General features: G+C 44.4%; 1 protein-coding gene across 1 annotated transcript in view; it reads right to left on the bottom strand.

The window, feature by feature from the left end:
• The window catches only part of CTNND1 (catenin delta 1), a gene marked incomplete in the record, with an annotated part of 1,335,518 nt that overhangs the window by 663,976 nt on the left and 648,346 nt on the right, over nt 1-23,196 (bottom strand). The window contains 1 exon segment of the mRNA XM_044076626.1: nt 9,925-10,187. Within this exon segment, the coding sequence (XP_043932561.1) occupies nt 9,925-10,134 (210 nt within the window).

The following is a 23,196-nucleotide window of genomic DNA, read 5'->3' on the forward strand; positions in this document are numbered from 1 at the left end:
AGTATAGTCCAGTTTTCAGGTTAGTGCTGAATTCAGGGCTGCTACATATCTGTTTGCCAATACCTGACTTGGTTAGGACGTTTCTCTGTTCACCTGTGAGAGCGAGGAGCTTTGAGCAGCCTATCTGTCCCTGAATGAGTGGTTTCAGCCCTGAAATTAGTAGTTTATTGGCCATTTTGGGCTAATTTCTTTTTCTTTTCCCTGCTATAAACACTGTATTTGCCCGGTTTTGCGCGCCGGGCAGCGCCGGTTAGCCAGGGTAAAACTATTCCTGGCTCCACAAAGTGTCCTCTTCAATTTTTCCCTTGGAACTAGACAAACTTTCAACTTAAGCACTCAAGCCATTCATTTCTCAGCCTGGCACTTGCTCAAAACTTATAGCAAGCACTTATAAACACTAGCACTAGACCCTCCTGTACTGTACAGAAGGACAAGGCTCTATTCGGCCTTACCAGCCATCCAGTAAAACCGTTCACTGTACCTATCCAGGTATGTCCAGAGAGCAGTTTCAGGTGTACTCTCCAGTCCAACTGGTGAATCTGCTATTTTGAGGCAATGTTACAACTGCCTCGTGCACACAGACAACCTCCTCCTCCTACCACCAACACGAATACATGCGAGAGATGCAGTTATACAGCCAAACTAGAGGCTAAGCTCTCTCAACCCAAGACTGGATCAGACAGTCAAGAGGAGAAGGGAAATACTTGCATCACACCACCAGTCTTACATAGACCCATTAAACCAGCACCTGCAAAAAACGGACATGAAAACATACTGAGGCTCCAAATAAAAATCTGCAAAACTAGAGACCTCCAAAGCTAACATCCAAGCAACCTCCACCCCCCAAAACAAACCATGAAACATACTTCATAAAACCAGTGTGCCATGCAATCACAGCCCTTAAGGCAAAATAACATACCCAACATACTAGTAATAAGTGACTCGATAGTCAGGCACACTGGCATCCCACTCACTAGGCTGAAGGAGAAGGTTACTGTTAGCTGCCTGTCGGGTGCCAGGATCCACCACATAACACAAGCATGCAGGTCACTCCAGAACAAGTACAAATAGGACTGTCATTGTCCATGTTGGCGTGAATGACCCGAGCCATACCTCACTGGACTACATAGAGAGACATGGAAGAGCTCTCTGATCACGTAGCACAGGCCGGTATGACCCTGAGTAGCATCCTGCCCTCACCAAGAATGATACCACAGTATAAAGACAAAATTCTCGATTTCAACAATTGGCTAAGTTTCTGGTGTCATTCAAAGGGGATCCAGTGTTTGTCCACCTGGGATACCATGCTTGACAAGCCACAATGCTTCACTAGAGAGCTTGCACCGGTCATCCCTTAGGCATTCAAAGACTGGCCAAGGATCTTGCCATCCCCATAGTGCCTTCTAGGCAAGGCTCAAAAGACAAACCCACCACCATAAATAGCACAAGTAACAAAAAAAAAAAAAAAAAGGAGGGTAATGCTACTCAATGCCAGAAGTCTAAACCTCAAAATGCACGCACTCAAGGCACTCTTCAGTATGGAGAAAATCTATATATGTGCAGTAACAGAAACCTGGTTTATGGTTCCAGAGAGCACCCCAGCACTACCAGGCTACAACTCATACCATGCATTTCGGCCATAGAACCCAAACCGAAATACAAAAGGCTGGGGCGTATCCATATTCATCAAGGATACCCACATCTCCAGGTTAGTGGCACAGCACGATGCTTCAGAGATCATCCACGTGCAACAATGGGCAAAACTGCAATTCAAATTGTAGCTTGCTACAGATCATCCACCATGTCCCAAGACCCCCACTCCGCGTTTCAGGAAACACAGGGAAACAAAGGTCCTGCCAAACACCCTAATATTGGGTGATTTCAATTACCCAAACATTAACTGGGAGAACTACTAAAGTAGTTACTTCCCTTGCCTAACTTCCTAGAATTTATAAACTAAAATGCCCTGGTTCAACTGGTCAACACTCCCACCAGAGGTGACAACATATTGGACCTGGTCATCAATATGTGCGACTGGAGTTCCACACCAGAGGTCACACCAGAGGTCAACCCCACGCTGGTTAGATCTGGCCATAAACAAATCACTTTGGATATCCATATTCCGCCCCCACCCCCCGGACAAGAAAACCACCGTGAAAAACTGTTCAAAAGCAAACTTCACATTACTTAAGACTAAGGTGGAAAGTTTCAAAGCCCCCATGCTTAACGATACCACTGTCCAAGCTGCAAAATCCTTTACTAATGCATTCTATGGGCAGCTACAAGAATGTATGGATCGTGCCAACCCCAGCAAAACCAAGACTCACTCCAAGAAAAGGAAACCAGTCTGGTGGACTCCTGTCAAACAAGCTGCACAATAGTAGGAAACTAGTACAGAAAAGAGTAAAATCCTAAGAAGGGAAGACATAAGTAAGCACTACACCCTCTTATACTCCTTTAAGTACTTGGCTCCCTATTGGTCCTTTTTGATCAGTCAAAAAGTAGTTCTTTACACTATTCTGGCATGTCCAAAAGTCAGTTTCAGGTTTACTCTCCAGTCCAGCTGGTGAATCTGGGCATCTTGAGGCAATGTTACAACTGCCTTATTTACACAGACCACCCTCTCCTCCTCCCCCCAACAAGCTCAAATATATGTGAGAGATGCAACTATATAGCGAAACTGAAGGCTGAGCTCTCTCAACCCAATACTGGTGCAGTCAGGAGGAGAAGGCAACCACACACACCACAAATCCAGTCTCACATAGACCTATCGCAACAGAAAACCAAACTAACGCACAAAAACATACTCGGAGGCTCTAAATAAAAATCTGCCCAAGCAGCAGAGACCTCCAAAGCAGACATCCAAGCAACCGCTACCCCACAATACCCACGTATCACATAGTTAAAGTCAGTGTGCCACACAGTCACAGCCCCTAAGGCTAAACACACCTAATACACTTGTAATAGGTGACTATTGTCAGACACACTGACGTCCCACTCACCAGGCTGAACAACAAGGTCACTGTAAGCTGCCTGTCGGGTGCCAGGATCCGCCACATAACACAAGCACTCAGGTCACTCCAAAGCAAGTACAAATATGACTCTGTCATTGTCCATGCTGGTGTGAATGACCTGAGACGTACCTCCCTGGACTACATGGAGACAGAGGAGCTCTATTGATCATGTAGCCCAGGCCGGCATAACCCTGACCTTGAGTAGCATCTTACCCTCACCAAGAATGATGCCACAGTATAAAGACAAAATGATCAATTCTAACAATTGGCTAAAGTATTGGTGTCATTCAAAGGGGATCCAGTGTCTGTCAGCCTGGGATGACATGCTCGACAAGCCACGTTGCTTTGCTAGGGACGGCTTGCACCTGTCACCACTGGGCTTTCGAATACTGGCTAAGGCTCTTGCCACCCCCATAGTGCCTTTTTTAGGCAAGGCTCAAAAGACAAACCCACCTCCATAGACAACACAAAGAAAAGGAAACCAAGGGTAATGCTGCTCAACGCCAGAAGTCTAAGCCTCAAGATGCACGCACTCCAAGCTCTCCTCAGTATGGAGGATATCGATATCTGTGCAGTAACAGAAACCTGGTTCAAGACTCCAGGGAGCACCCCAGCACTACCAGGTTATACCTCATACCATGCTTTTCGGCCCCAAAACTCGGACCGAATCACAAAAGGAGGGGGAGTATCCATATTCAAAGATACCCACACCTCCAGGTTAGTGGCACTGGATGAAGAATTAGAGACCATCCATGTGCAACTAACAGTGGGCAAAACTGTCTTTCAGTTTGTAGCCTGCTACAGACCACCCTCCCAAACTCAGGAACCCCACTCGGCTTTCCTGAGAACACTGGAGAATATGAAGGTCTCTCCAACCACCATTATATTGGGTGACTTCAACTACCCAAACAGACTGGGAGCACTACTCAAGCCCAAACACCCTCGCCCAACAGTTCCTAGAATTTATACACTCAAATGCTATGGAACAACTGGTCACCACTCCCACAAGAGGGGAAAACATATCGGACCTGATCATCACCAACATGGGGACTCTGTTCCATACCAGAGGTATACCCCTCATTGGTAAGATCTGACCATAAATTAATCTCACTGGACATCCATATCCTGTCCCCACCCCCAGCCAAGGAAACCACGGTGAAGAACTTCTCAAAAGCAAACTTCACACTTCTCAAAACCAAGGTGGAATCCTTCAAAGCCCCCGGGCCAGAGGAAAATACGGCCCAAACCGCAGAATCCTTTACAAACACTTTCTATGGACACCTACAGGAATGCATGGATCGTGCTATCCCAAATAAAACCAAGACTCATTCCTCCAATGGCAGGAGACCTGTCTGGTGGACCCCAGCCATAAATAAGCTATACAACAAAAGGAGGAAGCTACTACATGATAGAGCAAAATCCCAAAAAGGGAAGGCATCGCTGATCGGTACTAGCAAGAAACTACGATCCCTCATAAAATCATCTAAGGCCAGCTTCGAAAGAAAAATTGCACAAGATGCTAAAGATAATCACAAGGCCTTCTTTAGTTATGTCAGGAACCTGGGTGGCAACTCCCAGATATGCTCTGAGTTGGTTCAAAATGACAAAAAACACTGAACCCACAGACATTGCCAACATCCTAGCAGACTGGTTCAGTGCAAACTCTCCCCCCCCCTTTCCCCCCCAAAAGAGCAAATGTCTATCCCAACAGAGTGTAGCCTCCCTGACATCACAGATGCAGAGGTGAGAGCTGCCCTCTCCAAAGCAAAAAACACAGCATCAATGGGACCGGACGGTGTCCCAGGCTGCATCTTACATGAACTCCAAGAAGAACTGAACCCTCACAAAGTCACTGTTCAATCTCAGCCTTACTACAGGATATGTACCCAAGGAATGGCGTACAGCAACAGTGGTCCCACTCCACAAAGGTGGTGCCACAACGGACCCCAGAAACTATCGCCCTATAAGCCTGACTAGCCTGGTCTGCAAAGCTATGGAGCGTATCATGATGAAACTCAGACATTGGGAACCTCCAAACACTGGATACAACCCAATTCGGCTTTGTTAAGGGCAGATCTTGCCTCTTGAACCTGGTCAACTTCTTTGAAAGTCACCAAGGCCATAGATGAAGGGAAGGTAGTCCACACAGCCTACCTGGATCTCACAAAAGCCTTCGACACAATACCCCACTCGGGCATCATAAATACGCTCACCAGCTTAAATATCAACCCCTATGTCACAAGATGGGTTGCAAACTGGCTCAGGGATAGAACCCACATGGTCAGAATTGCAGGTGCCATGTCAGACTCTAAACCAGTTACAAGTGGCATCCCACAAGGCTCAGTCCTGGGACCTCTCGTTCGGTATATATTTCTCTGAGGTACAGGCTAACATGGGAGGACTATGGCTGACCAAGTTCACAGATGACTGCAAACTGGGTGCCATAATCGACTTGCCGACTGACACAAGCATCCTCCAAAAGGGTCTCACAGAGACAGATAACTGATGCCAGAGCCATGGCCTAAAGCTAAATGCCAAAAAGTGCATAGTCATCCCCTTTGGGAAAAACAAAGTGCCCACAAATTACCACATAGGTGGTAATCCATTAAGTACGGAAGTAATTAGGGATTTGGGGACCCAAGTAGATAGCAATCTCTCCTTTGACAATCATGTTGCCAAAGTGGTTAGAAAGACCTTCTATATAGCCCACATCACGAAAGGGTTCACATCTAGATCGAGAGGTCATTGTGCCCCTCTACTCATCAGGCCGATAACTGAATACAATGCCCCATTTGGGATGTACCTTACCAGACACCTGCAGCAACTGGAAAGACCCAAAAAGTACCTCACCAAGAGGATCAAGGGACTCAAACAGATGCCCTATGCAGTTAGGCTAAAGAAACTCCAGCTCTACTCAGTTGCTTACAGTCTACTCAGAGGCGATCTGTGCCTGACGTATAAAGCCATGTCCAACCCAGAATTAATGGACATGCGCCACCTCAGGAAATCCAAATCCCTTAGAGCTACACGCTCCAGGGACTTAAACCTCAGCAAAGAAATAAATAGGACATGCTGGAGTGACAGATTCATATCCCAGAGGCTCCCCTCAGTCGAACAAAATCCCAATCCATATTAGGCAGAGTCCCTCAATGACCCTCTGCAAGAGAAATCTTGACAAGTGGATGGGAGATCGTAGGTTTACCCCTGGGATCTCTTCTGTGTCCCTACTAGACAGAGGCACAGTAAACTAACCTCAAAAGGGCCATCTTCTGTGACCCACTATACATAGGCATACAAAGGGTGGCGAAAGCCAAACACACTTTGGCTAGGCTTATAAATGCCGTAGGGCAGATAGCCTAGTATCAACCTATGAACATCCCTAATCGGTATCAGCAAGAAACTAAGATCCCTCATAAAACCATCCAAGGCGAGCTTTGAAAGAAAAATTGCCAAGGACTCCAAAGATAACCACAAGGCATTCTTTAGCTATGTCAAGAATCTAAGTGGCAATGCTCAGATCTGCTCTGCGTTAGTTCAGAATGGCACAAAATTCACTGAACAGACAGACATCGCCAACATCCTGGCAGACAGGTTCAGCACAAACTTCACCCCCCCCTCTCACCCCAAAAAGGGCCCATAACCATACCAGAAAAATGTAGAGTCCTTGAAATCAGACACTCAGGTTAAAACAGCCCTCTCCAAAGCCAAAAACACAGCATCAATGGGACCGGACGGTGTCCCAGGCTGCGTCCTACACTAGCTCAATGATGAACTAACCCATCTCCTAAACACACTGTTCAAACTCTGCCTCTCCACAGGCTACGTACTCAGAGTGATGTACAGCAACTGTTATTCCGCTCCACAAAGGTGGAGCCACAACAGACCCCAGGAACTATCGCGCTATAAGCCGGACTAGCTTGGTCTGCAAGTCTATGGAGCGCATCATCATGTAACTCATTAACAGAGACATTGGGAACCTCCAAACACTGCACCCTACACTCAGTTTAAGGGCAGATCTTGCCTCCTAAACATGGTGGACTTCGAGAGTTTATAAGACTACAGATAAGGGGAAAGGTGGTACCACACAGCCTACCTAGACCTCACTAAGGCCTTGAACACCATTCCCCATTCTGGTATTATAGACAAGCTAACCAGCCTGAAAATAAATCCCTACGTCACAAGATGGATTGCCAACTGGCTCACGGAAAGAACCCACATGGTGAGAGTTGCAGCAGCTAGGTCAGACTCTAAACCAATTACAAGTGGCATTCCTCAGGGCTCGGTCCTAGGAACCCTCCTGTTCGGCATATACTTCTCAGAGGTACAGGCAAGCACAGGACTATGGCTGACCAAGTTCACAGACTACTGCTAACTAGGGGGGATAATTAACTCCGACTGACACAGACATCCTCCAAAAGGGTCTCACTGAGACGGATACCTGGTGTCAAAATCATGACCTCAAGCTAAATGCCAAAAAGTGCATAGTCCTCCCCTTTGGAAAAAAAGTACCCACAAACTACCACATAGGTGGTAGTCCCCTAAATATGGAAGACGTAATAAGGGATCTGGGGACCCAAGTAGATGGTAATCTCACCTTTGCTAATCACATTGCCGAAGTGGATAGAAAATGCTTCTACGTGGCCCACCTAATCACAGAAGGATTCGCATCCAGATCAAAAGAGGTCATTGTGCCCCCCTACTCATCACTCAGACCCATCATAGAGTACAACACCCCATTTGGGATGTACCTTACAAGACACCTGCAACAGCTGGAAAGACCACAGAAGTACCTCACCAAGAGGATCACTGGCCTCAAACAGATGCCCTATGCAGCTCAACTGAAGAAACTCCAGTTGTACTTGGTTGCATACTGCCTACTCAGAGGTGATCTCTGCTTGACATACAAGGCCATGACCAACCCAGAATTGATGTGCATGCTCCACCTAAAGAAAACCTTATCTCTTCGAACCACACGCTCTAGGGATCTAAACCTCATCACAATAAATAAGACGTGCTGCAGGGATAGATTCCTGTCCCAGAGACTTCCCATGCTATGGAACAAGATCTCAATCTACATTAGGCAGAGCTCCTTGCTAACGCTCTTCAAAAGAAACCTTGACGAGTGGATGGGAAACAAAGTTTACCTCTGGGATCACTTCAGTGGCTCTGCTGGACAGAGGCACAGGGAACTAATTTAAGGGGGTGGCGAAAGCCAACACATTCTGGCTAGGCTTATAAACGCCTTTGGGCAGACAGCCTAGTACCAACCTATAATCTCAACCGTACTTCATTATGAGGATCATTCCTTGTTTTATATCTTAGAAGTCAGTGTTCCTCAAAATTCTGCAATAAAAGAGACAGTTACATACTCAGTATTATGATTTTTTTAACGGACAGTTATTTTGATGAATTCACCATGGAGAAGTATAAAACACTAAGTACCCTGCAAGCTTCCAGCATGTTAGTAAGCTGCCGAGTGTTAATTTTGCTTACTTATTCCATACTGATTGGTAGTGTTCCTCATTTTGGAGATGGGAAATCGACAGCAATGTGACCGGATGTTTCGAAATCCATTGAAAGTTTGCGAGTGAAATCTGCTGCAGCTGCTCTCAGATACAGGCACTAAATCGTGCAGTTTCTATGCAATATGACCAACACTTACCTTGGTAAACAGTACCGAGTGATAAATACAGCTCTACACTGCTGGCCAGGCTTTCCATACTGGGAAATTTCAAGTATTCCAATGCAAAGTAGCGACACTGCACAGAGCTACAGTTTTTGTATACCAGAGCACAACATTTTGAACTACTGTTGGACATGCTTCACTTGCATACACCTGCAAAAGTTGCTAAAATTTTCTAAAACCCACTTTGTCCAGTTACAAAATGTACTGCTGAGATTTGATAAGTAATGTTACTGGACATCTCACTTTTACGTTTCAATCAAGGCATGTATTATATGGTAAATTGTACTGGAATAAAAACCAGATGCATAATGTACTCAAAAGAAATCAATTATGAGTTAATTTTTAAAAATACTAGGTACCGTATGGATTTTACTTGAGCTATAGTGGACAGTTTAGTTTAAAACGTTAAATTGGAAATTTGAGGGCAATGCTAAGAACAGAAAAGCAAAGCTAAATCGGCACAGCACCTGATCCACATGTGGTTAAACATGAAGACTAGTATGGTGGGGGAGACATTTCAGTGAATGCTGCCACACAATGTGGTGCTGGGTCATCCACATAAAACAGCAGTAATGCTGTGTGTGTTCATAACCAGTTATCGCTGTACAGGGTCTCTCGCAAAAATTTTTCTTAAGTTACACCAACGGTAATAAAGGCTGCTTACCACTACTTCCATACTAAACACTCATCCCCTAAACACCTCTGACTACTCGTATGTCTCAGATTTCACTGGCTCTGCTTCAGGAGTGCCCTTATGTGACAGGATTAAGTGAGAAAATGCACATCTGCAGTTTTGATAACACTGAAGAAAACATGGATAACTTACTGAAGTGGACAGCATCACACTGCAAGAATCCTGCAGGTTGGCTTTTTTTCCCTGCTGTGGGGCATAATAAATTCTGTACCAAACACAACTGCACTAATGTCCATATGACCGCACTACAAGCCAGAGTCTGACCATCACTCTCATTGCAGTATCTGGATCCAACAGTGGTTACAAAGACAGAAATGTAACAGAACACTATGCAATTGCAGTTTGAGGCAAATACTGAATAAAATTTTGTTTAGTTTTCACACATTACCCTCCCTTTGCAGGTGTTCCCATCAAGCCCTGGTTCATTTTTGCAAGTTCTAAATCAGTAAAAATTCTAATTTTAGCACCCTTGCGGCGCAACCAAACTTTGTACACTTATTTCCCAGACCACCCCCCCCCCCAATAATTACCTGCTGGCGTCGAGTTAGGGTTCCACTGCTACTGCCGCCATTTGGTACAAGAGGAACAGTCCCATCTGGAGTGATTCGCACCCGCTCTAGCTGCGCAGAAACATGCCGTCTTTCCTCCTCAAGTGCTCGAGTCAGCTTTTCAAACTGCGCCTCCTGTTCCTTTACAGATGCCAGAATGCTGGCTGTGCACTCCACGTCCGAGTCATCCATGGAGACACGGCGTGAGTGATGTGATGGTACAAGACCTGAAATGGAAAACTTTACTGGCAGTCCAAAGGTACAGTTAAGACAGAATGGGGAAGAAAAGAGAAAAATTAAGAAAAAAAATGTAAGCACAGAAGTGTTAGAAAGAACATGACTGCTGTACTCTCTCCTCCAGGAAAAAGTGAATAAAAGCTAGATAAGGAATGCAGCTGCATTGTATTTCACCATTACTTTTTGTAAACAAGTGCAGAGTTTTGTTAAACTATCAATAACACTCCACCACAGTAATTTATTTTAACTGGTGACTTCAGCTACAGTAAATGGCTCAAAACTCAGTTACTGCCATACATGACCAGCTGCCTGGCTGATAAACAGTGCATACTCAAGACAAACAAGTAACCATTTGAAACGTCAGGAATCTGCTACGAGTCCCAAAACAGTGACACTGAATGTCCAAAAAAATGGACTTGCATATACTATTAAGTACAGTATGGCCATTTCTCGGGATATTCTCTTTTCCCTGAGGTTTGGCAATCTCAGAGTGGATATATACGAGTTCAGGGTGTGGAGGGCTTGGCCCCTGCAAAAAATGTTTGGAATAATATTAGATTCATTCTTCTGGTTTTGATTTTTTTTTTCGGCACTCTGCATTTCAAGTGTCGACACCCCAGTAGGGAACCAATAACGCATTTGATCTCTTGGCACCAGACAGGCTATTGCACAAGGCTCACTCCACTAATCCTATCCATGCAGTAACTTTAGCATAAAGGTAAAAAAATGGGAGGCCAAGTGATTTGTGCAAACTAACATTCCCATCCTCTGAAAAGGACAAGCTACTCAAAAAAAAAAAAAAAAAATAAACTCCACTTAACTGGTTCCACCTAAAAAATGCAGGAATGACTATTTGGAACATGGAGCAACATTCACATTCAAGTTCATATATCAACATTTGTAGATACATAGCATCCCATGAGAGTGTGCCAAAAGAAGACAGCACCATTCAGCTCTATGAAGCTTACGCTGCTGTGGCAGTGACACTTGCCCATAGAATATACTTGGAAAAGACTTTTTCCCACTTTTAATACCGGGATCAACAGCTGATGGTAAGACAGAACTGGACAGGTTGGGAAATAGTTTGTCAAATTGGTTGCAGTACTTACTTCAGTAAAAAGTAGCACAAGTCATCAATAAAATTGCCAAAGATTCCAAAGACAATCCCAAGGCATTCTATAGTGGTCAAGAATCTAAATGGCAATGCTCAGATCTGCTCTGAGCTACAACAGAATGGCATTAAATATACTGATCCCAAGGATATTGCCACTATCCTGGCAGATCGATTTAGTGCCAACTTCACTCCCCTCTCACCCCCTAAAGAGCCCATCTCAATACCAAAAGATTGCCAAATTCCAATAATCACAGCTACACAGGTAGAAACAGCACTCTCCAAAGCTAAGAATACAGCATCCATGGGACCAGATTACATCCCAGGCTGTGTACTACATGAACTACAAAATGAACTGGCACCCCCCTGATCTGCAAGGGCATGGAACTTGTAAACAAAGACATGACAACCTCCAGACACTGGACCCCACCCAGTTTGGGTTTGTGAAGGGCGACCTAGTCTCCTGAATCTGATTGACTTCTTTGAATCTGTCTCCAGAGCTGTGGACGAGGGTAAGGAGGTCCACACAGCCTATCTGGAACTCGCCAAGGCCTACAACACAATCCCCCACTCTGGAATCACAGATAAACTTACTACGCTGAGCATAAATCCCTACGTCACTCGATGGGCTGCCAACTGGCTTACTGACAGAACCCAGACTGTAAAAGTAGCAGACTCAAAATCCAGCTCCAGACAAGTGGAGTACCTCAGGGTTCAGTCCTGGGACCACTCTTGTTTGGCATCTACTTCTCTGAAGTACAAGCCAACACTAAGGGACTCTGGGATCCATTATTGAATCCCCAAATGATGTGGATATTCTACAAAATGGCCTTACAGAACAGATGCCTGGTGCCAGAGCCATGGGCTCAAGCTTAATGCCAAGAAATGTATAGTCATTCCCTTTGGAAAAAAACATGTACCCATGAACTACCACATAGGTGGCAGGACACTAAACATCGAAAGTGTGATGAGAGACTTAGGGACAAGTGGACAGTGGTCTCACTTTCAATAATCACATCGCCACAACAGTCAGGAAATCTTTCTACGTGGCACACCTCATCACGAAGGGCTTTTCATCCAGAAGAAAGGTCATTGTCCCACTGTACTCATCCCTCATTAAACCCATTATAGAGTACAATGCCCCATTTGGTATGTATCTCACAAGACATCTGCAACAGCTGGAAAGGCCACAGAAATACCTCACTAAAATAATTACAGGCCTAAAGCAGATGCCATATGCAGACAGTCTAAAAAAAACTCTGTGGCATATAGTCTACTCAGAGGCGATCTCTGCTTAGCATACAAGGCCATGTCAAACCCTGAGCTGTTGGACATGCTCCACTTAAAGAAATCCCAATCCCTCAGAGTCACACGCTCCAGGGATCTAAACATCATCACAATGAACAAAACATGCTGGAGGGATAGGTTCCTGACCCAGAGACTCCCCATACTCTGGAATAGACTGCCCATACATGTCAAGCAGAGCACCTCACTGGCCCTCTTCAAAAGGAACCTTGATTGGATGGGAGATAGGAAATTCATCCCGGGATAATGTCAGTCCCCCTGCTAGACAGGGGCCCAGAGAAGTAAATATTGTGGGAAAAATTTTCCAGGGAATTATTATGGCTAGGCTTACATAGGCCTTAGGGCAGATAGCCTAGTAAAAACCTATGAACCTGTTGGCTGACCACCATATAGACTATGGCAGAAAATTTTCCAGGGAATTATTATGGCTAGGCTTACATAGGCCTTAGGGCAGATAGCCTAGTAAAAACCTATGAACCTGTACGACGCAGTGGCTGACCACCATATATAGACTATGGCAGCTTAAGCAGACAAGAAAACCTGGATGAGGTTTGAGCCAGGAACTGCACTGAAACAGGTTAGCAGCTGGAGACTAGTGTCACAGAAGTAGGTGGAGGCTACAAACAAAGCAGGCTTGACAATTAGACCTACAATAAACTGAAGTAAAATTAGCTATCAAAAATCTGTTACACATTTAAAACAGTTGTACCTCACCCAAAACTAAAACTCTGACATGTCTTAGCAAACACTATGGTTATTTTTCTCTTCCCTTTCTTTAACAAAAAGTAAAGGTCTCCCATCTCAGTCTGTGCACATGTGTACAAATGAGTGAGATGCCTGCAAAAGGACACTCGGAATTTTTTTTTTTTGGTAGGATGTACCCCCTGTGTGCCCCTGCTTTACAGAATAGTGAAGGCTTGGGGAGACAAAAGAAAACATGAATCAAGTGTTTTGTTGCCATACAGGCATAATCATTTGCCCAGACATATCCCTCCTCTCTCTCAAGGTAAATGCATCACCAACCATTGCCAGTGAAAGAGGAATACTAAATGAATTGCCTGAAATAAGCCAGACATCTACCACTGCAGGTAAAGTATATAAACACAGGAAAACAGATGTTCCTGTGGGTCTGCAATTTGTAACCGCTGAATCTAAATGGTCCATTTAAAAACATTTGTGGTACTTTAGCAGTAAAATCATAGATGGATGCCACTATGACATCTAACACTATCAGGTAGAGATAAGCAATGATGGAATGAGCTATGAACAGAAACCTTGGAAACTAGAGCCCAAGCACAGTCCATGTGCAGTCTTGCTCAACAGGATAGTATTCATACTGCAGCCTATGAAAGTCTGGCACCAAGACAAACTGCAACTAGGATTTGCCAGCACTCACTGTCATCCCATGGATTGGAAAAGACTCGAGAGACTTCCTAGCCAGAGTAAACTGGTACTAAAGGAATGAATTCGCTAGCAGCCAAGGAAAACCTTGGGTCCCTGTAGCCCCAAAAGCATCACCATCACAGATGTGAATTTTGTGAACATCCTGATGGCAGAAGTCAGACGAAATGGAAGTATCTAACTGAAGTGATTGGCTCCTACTCAGAAGCACAAACACTTCTTCGACAGCATGCTGATATTTATGTACAGGTAGGCATCCTGGAGGTGTAAGTAGTATACCTACTCATTTCTGCTGACAAGGGATGGTCATCTGCACCAAAACCATGTGGAAAGTGCCTTTGAAAATAAATGAACTTAAGCTTAAGTGCAGAACAGACCTGAATTCACTGGGATTTTTTGGCACCATTAAGTACATCTAGATCATTTCTACTCTGAAAGGCTTCTTGGACGACTGTTTTCCAAGAGATGATGCACCTTTCATTTTTCAGCTTTTTAAAAAAATACAGACATCTGGCAAGGGGAGGAAGGGAGAGTACTGGAGCTATTGGAAAGATTCCAGTGACCCTTGGATATGACTACTTGCACTCACCTGTTCCTGGCAACAGACTTGCACGGACAAGTGGACAGAAACGTACAGCTGTGTACACTTACCATAAATGTAGATGTTGGAGTGTATTCACTTTTGCAGTCATTACATTTGGGCTGCTTGCAGTAGCCCTCAGTCGGCCTGATAAACAAAGTCTTGGGTCCTGCGTCAGATGCTGTCCTTTCTTCCATGATGTCAGGTCGTCAGGGGGGTATAAAATATGCAGCAGACGCCATTACATTGGTTTTTCTTGCCCCAGATGTCAGGTGCCCCCCTAATGGGAAGCAATTAAATCTATAATTACAAGGATATGCCTCCAACAAAAAAGCAAATACACCAAAAAGCTTTTTGAGCATAGTAAGGGAGAGTAGAGGTATAGCCAAAAGAAAGGGAGCTGGAGGGAGGGTAACCATGACTGCAACAGTGAATACACTCGAACATCTACATTTATGTTGATTGTACACAATTGTACTATGTTCTTCATGTTTCACTGTTGCAGTCATTACATTTGGGTAGATTCCCAAAGCTAAGGTTGGGAGAAGGAATTTAATTAGAATTAGGACCAGCTATAAGGCCCTGCAGGACCGCAGTGGCAAAGCCAGCTCTGGATTTAGAGAAAATGGGCAAATACTGCCTGGTAAAAGTATGTACAGTAGCAGCTTCTAGAAAGTCCCTGGTAGGGACACCTCTGAGAAAGGCTGAGGAGGTAGATGCAGCCCTGGTTGAATGGGGTCTGATGCCCTGTGGGATAGGTTTTCCATGGTGCTTATAGCAAAAATGAATGTAGTGGCCTACCCATTTTTAAATGGTTTGCTTTGAAATAGCTTTCCCCCCTCTGTCCCTGCAGCAAATGCCACAAGCAATTGAGATTTCCTTTGAGGTTTAGTCCTGTCCATGTAAAATCTAAGTTGTCTGTGCGCATCTAAGGAGTGCAGTATCCATTCCCCTTTGTTCTGTGGGTTAGGAAAGAAGGTAGGCAAATGAATGAACTGATTAAGAGCCACACTGGATACCACCTTGGGCATGGAGGGGATTGGTTCTGAGGGACACCCTGTCCGCATGAAAGATGATGAAAGGCTTGAAAGGCTCCTCTGCCATAAGGGCCTATAATTCAGATACCCTTCTTGCAGAAGTGATTGCTAAAAGGAAGGCTGTTTTCCAAGAAAGGAATTTTACATCTGCAGTAGCAGCTGGCTCGAAAGGAGGAAGAGTGACTTTCTCCAGGACAAAGAAAAGGTCCCAGGCTGGAGTTGGCGCTCTCCTGGGTGGCCTTAAATTTTTGGACCCTCTGAGGAACTGCTTGAGGAGTGGGTGACAGAAGAGGGGAGGCTCTGTGCTGTAATGAGCTGAAATGGCTGAGGCATGTATTTTGCTGGAGGAAAAGGACAAGCCCTTATGAAGCATCTCAGTCAAGTATTGTAGAATCTGAGGTAAATTGGGCACTGCTGCACTCACCCTTGAGATTGATTGCAGGCACAAAATCTTTTCCATTTTGCAGCATAAGATTTTCTAGTACTAGGCCGCCTTCCTTGTAAAATTATATCCATCACTGATTTACTGAGTAGTAGTAAAGGAGAAATTAGGTAATTAGCCAGGCTGCTATGTTCAGGGTTTGCAGCAGAGGGTGCAGAATCTGGTTCTCCTGCTGAGACAACAAGGAAGGAGTCTGGGGCAGGTACCATGGGACCAAGCGTGACACTGCGCAAAAGGGAGTACCAGTGATGGTGTGGCCAGTCTGGTGCAATTAAAATAATCCTTGGCTTGTCCGGTTTGATCTTTAGTAGTACCTTGGAGAGCAGAGGAGGAAAGGCATAAACTGATAGGTTTTTCTGACAGAAGGATAGAGCATCCACTTCCCAAGCTAGCTTGCGGGGAATCCTTGTGCAAAATTTGTCCAATTGATGGTTCTGGGGGGAGGCAAACAGGTCTATATATATCTGGGCCCCCCACCCTACTTGCTTGTCAACATGTTGAAAATCCTTTGTTCCATTTACCACTCGTGTGGGTCCATGAGGTTTCTGCTTAGTCAGTCTGCCAGTGTATTTAGTTTTCCTGGTAGGAATTGAGCTTGTAGATTCACTTGGTAGCTCAAGGCTGTGTTCCACAATGCCATGGCTAGTCCGCAGAGGGGGTAAGAATGTGTACCCCCCTGTTTGTTTATGTACCACGACAGTGGTGTTGTCTATCTTTACCATTAGTTGCCCTGGAAGAATGTGGTCCTTTAAGGCCATCAGAGCATTCTGTACAGCCAACATTTCCTTTTGATTTATTTGCAGGTGCATTTGACTTGGGTTCCATTTGCCCTGAATGCACTTCCCTGCCAGGTGAGCCCCCCATGCATAGTCTGATGCATCTGTTAAGGTTTGGGTGGCAGGGGGTAGTGTGAATGGTAGTCCCCTGTTTTGGTGGCAGGCCTCTGCCCACCAAAGGAACTCTAGGCATAGGCAAGTTATGATGGGAATCGCTGCTTCTAGATCCTATGAACGTTGACACCATAGGCTTTCGAGATACCATTGTAGTTTCCTCATATGCAGACTTGCATATGGAATTAGAAGAATGCCGGAGGCCATGAACCCCAAGGCCTGCAGTACTTGCCTTGCAGATAGCTGGAGTTTTGTGGCCACTTTTTTGAAGTAGGTTGTCAAATGAATCCTGTTTCTCTGGCACGAGGAAAGCCATCTGGGAAGTTGTACTCAAGCTTGCTCCCAGGAAAATAATTTGTCGACAGGGTACCAGGTGTTCTTTCTTTTCGTTTATGGTGTACCAGACAAGTCAGCACCCTTTGAACAAAGATCAGATGATTCAAAAGTATATCCTGGCTTTCTGCCTGAATTAGACAATTGTCCAGGTATGGGTATATCTGAATATTGCGTTGCCTGCAAAATGCAATGACTGGAGCTAGGCACTTTGTGAATACACTGCACCCAGTGTATTCACAAAGGGCAGTGCAGAGAACTGATAGTGCATGTAGCCTGCTTTGATGCGTAGGTATCTTCTGCAAGACTCCCTGATAGGGATGTGGGGGTATGCTTCTTTTAAGTCCAGGGTTGCCAACCATGCGGCTTTGCCTAGCATAGGAAGCAGTTGAAGAGTCAGCATTTTGGAATCACCAGAAATGTGCTTAGAGAAGAAAGGTCCAGCATAGAACGCCACGTATTGCCTTTTCTGAGTATCAGGAAAAGTTTGGAATAGAAACCTTGTCCCTTTTTCTCTTCTGGTTCCAACTGAATAGCCCCCATGCTTAAGAGAGAGAACTTGATTTGGGGGTAGATTTGGCCACCCGCTTGGTGCTGGTAATGTGTGGAAGTGAAATCTGTATCCTTGTGACACTATTTAAAACCCATTTGTCCTGGGTACTGAGTTCCCAGTTTTTGGCCTGCAGACCAATCTTCCAGCCTAAAGGAGCATTCAGTTGGGAAGTGCTTGGAATTTTTAAAAGCAAGTAATTGAGACAGTTTTCCATAGGCGGGGGGGGGTCTTACTACTCGGATCTGGGTGCAGAAATCCCCCACTGCTTAGTCTTGTGTGTCCTCTAGGACTGAAATCTGTAGTTTCTGCTGTGTCTGGGTTTGGCTTGAGAAGACCTGGAAGGGGGCTGGAAAGGACCAATTCTTAGAGGGCCAATGCCTACTAAATCTAGGAGGCTGAACTTGCAAGAAATCTTTAACAGTTTGCATAGATTTAGCTTCATCTTCCATCTTAAGAACTTCCTCAGCTTTGTTACCAAACAGGGGGTCCTGATTTAAGGGATCATCCAACAGTTTAGCTTTAACATGATCAGGCAAAGATTGCTCCTTAAGCCAAGCATGCCTTTGAGCATGGACCCAGTAACAGCAGCCCTGCAAGAGGCCTCTAATGAATCAAATCCACATTGCAAAGTATGTTTACCAACCTGTTCAGCAGAATGCATTAAATCCTGTAATTCTTTATTTTTCAGCACAGTCAGGAATCCTTTTCTGTTTAAGCAACCCAATAACATGTTGTTGCTATGAAACTGGCAGTTTAATGCCCTAATGGCCAAGGTTGCAGAAGTGTAAACCTTCTTACCATATCCATCCAGCGCCCTGCAGTCTCTATCCGAAGGGGTAGGATTTTTAGCAGTAGAAGCCTTAATGCCCTCGAGGCGCTGTGAAATAATCAAACAAATCCTGGCTTTCCCAGTGGAAATGCTCCCTTAGAGTATATAATGTTTCACCAAAATAAAAATCCTCTGGGGGGGGGGGGAGCAAAGGGAATAGAGTCCTCTGCATCAGAATCCTCATAAGTAGATAAGGGCAAATCCATATCATCAGAAGAATCAGAAAAATCAGAATCCTGGTCAGAAGATTCATAAACAACTTCAGTCCTAGGTCTCTTAAAAGGGGGAGGTTGGCTTCCCTGATAAAAGTTATAAGATCTTCAGCCATTCTTATTTGTTTTTTAGGCATAGAAGCCTGAGCATGCGGCCTGGGCATCACTTTCTTAGGCATGGTTCGAGATTTAGGCCTAAATGAAACTGAGGCATCTGTTTAATAGGAAAGTCCGTAGGCCTGAATACACCCTCAGAAGCCAGTGCCTGCACAGTGGCTGTGGACTCATCCAAGGTAGAGACATCCACAGGTTTAGTTGAAGCATCTCGCGGCATACTGGACTCCAAATGGGTCTCAGTAGAAGCCTGCGAATCAGAAGTAGTGGGTATCAGGGGCTGCGAAAGCACCTCACTGAGAACTGGCGACTGGCTTAGAAGCGTCGTAGGCAGCTTTGGACCTAGGCGGCTTCTATCTATCATTGCGTTTTTTTCAGAATCCTGGTAGTTAGATGGCTTACCGACAACATTTCTGGACAATTAAACACAGAACCGAAATATTTAGAGGTGAAAACATACAGACGGATAGTGCATTGATTAAATAAAGCACAAAACCGACAGCAAGGTACGTCGTGGTCAGGGCCCAGGCAAGGAATACAGTACGAATGAAAATCTGTGAGGTATTTGCTTTCCCAAGTAATGCAATTATTAACTTACTGACATCGGTATCCCCAACGGGGTACTTAGCTTTAGTTGAAGACTTCGGTTCTGAAACTCGAAAACTAAAATTTCAGGAGTCTGCCGACCGACACTTGCAAACTGCTTCTGCTTTGGGCACCACATGACAAGAAAGACTGATGTAATGGCATCGGCTGCATGCTTTATATCCCTGACAACCTGACGTCATGGAAGGGACAGCATCCGACGCAGGACCCAAGACTTCTAATCAGGCCAACTGAGGGCTACTGCAAGCAAATAACCCAAATGTAATGGCTGCAACAGTGAAACATGAAGATCATCACTTATCTCCTAAAACAGGGGTCAGGCAAATCTTCAGTTGTGGTTTCCCCCAACCTCAAGCAGACCATGACTGACAAGAACCAGTCATGATAATGACCTCTGGGAAGGAAACCCAGGTTATTTACCCCCTTAAAGTCCTGCTTGTACTACTGTCCACATACAAATCACAACAGATCGAGACATTGAGTTTCGAAATTTTAGAAGGAAAATTTAATGCCAATATCAATCAAGGTCTGCCAGCCCCGCGTCCCCAACCTGTTCCATCTTCTCCATACATACCTTGACTTCTAAGCAAATCTCAGGATTATGAAAGTGGAAGGTCATAAAATTCACCTTGGTATCCATAAAATCTTTAGTATGAAAGTCATGCCAAGAGCTTGAGGCTGCAGCACTGGACAAGCCTTTGTGCTAAATAACACACAGTAAAGCTGTCCATGACTGGTAGTGGTACACTGGAACAAGCGGTGTTCCCTAAAGCATCTGATAGAAGTTTTAAGCCAAAAGTAATTTCATCTAAAATAGGTCCCAAATAAGGCATTGCTCTCAGGAAGAAAGCTATGGGCTCCTACACTTACTTTCCCAAATGGTTAAGTGGACCAAATTCTTCACCTAGCGTATGAACTGTTGGTCCCCAAGGAACCACCGTGTTTTACTGCAGCTGCTGAAGCCAACATTTCTTGCTTGAGAATTACCAGGCCAGAAGCTCTTGCACCTAGGAAATGCAGTAGTCAAACTTTTTGGATATCGAAAACCCTTATCAGGTGATTGATGTCCAAGGTACCTGGGAAACCTAATAGGAGGAGCTACTCAAAGTCTGCTTGGAGGCCATGAAAGCCCTCAGTCATTTGTGAGGAGAACACAGATTCAGAAAGGTGGAGCAATGTCAAAGTCAGCAATATTCCATTTTAAACAAAAAAACTGTACGGCACTTACTGCTCAAAATCACCACACCAGAAGATAAGCTACATGAAGGGAAATGTACAGAAGGCCAAAAGCTAGTAGTACACCTTAGCACCACATCTGTCCTTAAAACCTGACAAAAGCCAGTTTTAGGAGGTGAAAATGTGTTAGAAGCATCTCTACTCAGGGGTCTCCCAGTTAATACTAGCACCCACCTCAAAAAACACTGCATTACCACTACTTATAAAATGGTTGAATTGATTAGCATATTACAATGAAGGGGGGACTGCTGTTTGTGTACTTAATTGCTTAAAGGTCTTCTAAAGGTAGGAAAGTGGGAACTAATAAGCAGAAAATACCTGTGTTAACTATGGGTCTACATAGTATTTCTGGGCAACTCAAGCACCCCACCACTTTCAACACAGTTGCCTACCTTTCCTGAGGAAAGAGCACAGCGTTTCACAGAAATGAAAATTATCCAGCTACAGACAAGCCACCAAAACGCTGTTTCTGACAGCATAAGGTACACAAGGTGCGTTACAGGCACCACACTATGCTACAAGTCACTGACTCATACCCATGACTACTTCTCTAGCCATTACCTTAACACGTTAGAATTATGCAGAAATCTAAATTGCACTCAAATTGATGTCATAAAAATGTTAATTTTTGTTCCAGATCTGAATGTACTCTACAGCGGACTAGTACTGCCAAAGCATTTTCAGCTCCATGTTCTCCTACTTAGTTAGGCACAGTATCACCAAATCCCAAACATGTTCTGCTAAATCTCAATAGCCCTTCAAGTTTAAACAGTGATCAAAGTTTTTGCAGCTTGACAGAAGCACTAACATGAATACATTAAAGCCCTAAAATGTTAATTACCTAGCACTGCCCTTCCAAAAGCTCAACCTATAATCCATTCCAACTCTGGCAAGAATGCTGTCGTCAGACTGACAAAAGTGAAGACAGCTGATGGCTTAACAGTGGCCACCCACTCTATTGGCTTTGCCTCCAAAATTATCCCTACACAACACTGACTACCTTAAGCCAGAACTGTGCTTTAAAGCATACCAGACGGTGTATAGACAAATGACAACCAATAAGTCTCACAGTCTATCTTCAAAAAAAAAAAAAAAAAATCAGTGTTAGCTCTTAAAGATTTTTTTTTTTTTTGCATAAAGAAAATATGCACAGGGTAACTATGCATAGGGTGACTTCCCATCTATCCAAATAGTGCAGAGTGGGCATGTTCAAAGTTACCCAGGTTCAGATAACAGCTAAATGCGAGATAAAGACAGACTGGTCTGCACTTTACTAGCGGTGAGGAGGTTTTAGCTTACTGCACTATCTGGCAAGCCTCCTTACAGTTACCAGGGGTCTGCAGACACATGCATCTTACATATTCAAATAAGAGGGGCACAGGAAGGACACAAGTCCCCCTGCTCACATGACTGCAACTGTGATCCTGCCAAACAGACCCCATTATGTAGTACCCAAGTTGCCACACAAAGGGAATCTGGTGGTCCTGACCACCCAATGTAATCAGGGGAACAAAAAAAATCTCACAAGAAAAGAAATCTTGGCAAATCCCAAACTACTAGCCACAAAATAAGAGGCATACCTAAGGTTAAGCAAATGGTAGCTCAGTTTTACTTCCATTTTAAGAGCATTTACTACTACCTTACCCACACAAGCTCATTTTCTCAGAATCTGTCCATTCATGGACTGAACAGGCAAGTTTCTGAAAGGAAACAAGACTGTCTCCACCCCTTCACACTACATTACATCAGCTGCCTTACATTTGTAAGAAACAGGAGAGTTAAGATGACAGATTAGTAATAGGCTAAATGCCCTTGTGGGCCATATTAAGCCTATCCAATTACCCCATGTGAGAATCAAACCCAGCACTTTGCAAAGTAAGCATCTTAACCATTCTGCAAACCTCGATCTCAGTTTCACATGGAAGTTCTATACAGTGCAGTGGAGAACCAAATGTACCCAAAGGCCACATGATTAAAGCCAATTCTGCCCACCTTTAAGGGAAGATGATGTGAAAGTCATACTTAATGGTCACTTTTCTTTCCATTTCAGTCTGTGGACAGTGTAAAGGACTTCAGTCAGTACTACACACCATCTCCAAGTAAAAATCAATACATAACTTCTCTAAACGAAACCTCAAAACGTGCACAGGAAAATCCTTACCTACTGCAGAAACTACCTTTTGGTGGCGATACTACATTGCTTGTACTATAAGCATTAATAAAGCGGAAAATCACTGTCAAAGAATGCAGCTTTCATCAACAAATTACATCAAAATTTTCCATCTTGGAGATGAGGAAATGCATGAAGAACATACATATCAATCGCCTCACAGCATCCCTATGCACTGCAAATGCCCTAGACACCACT

The sequence above is a fragment of the Protopterus annectens genome, chromosome 1.part1 (assembly GCF_019279795.1).
Source record: "Protopterus annectens isolate FY-2018-M chromosome 1.part1, PAN1.0, whole genome shotgun sequence".
NCBI lineage: Eukaryota > Metazoa > Chordata > Ceratodontiformes > Protopteridae > Protopterus > Protopterus annectens.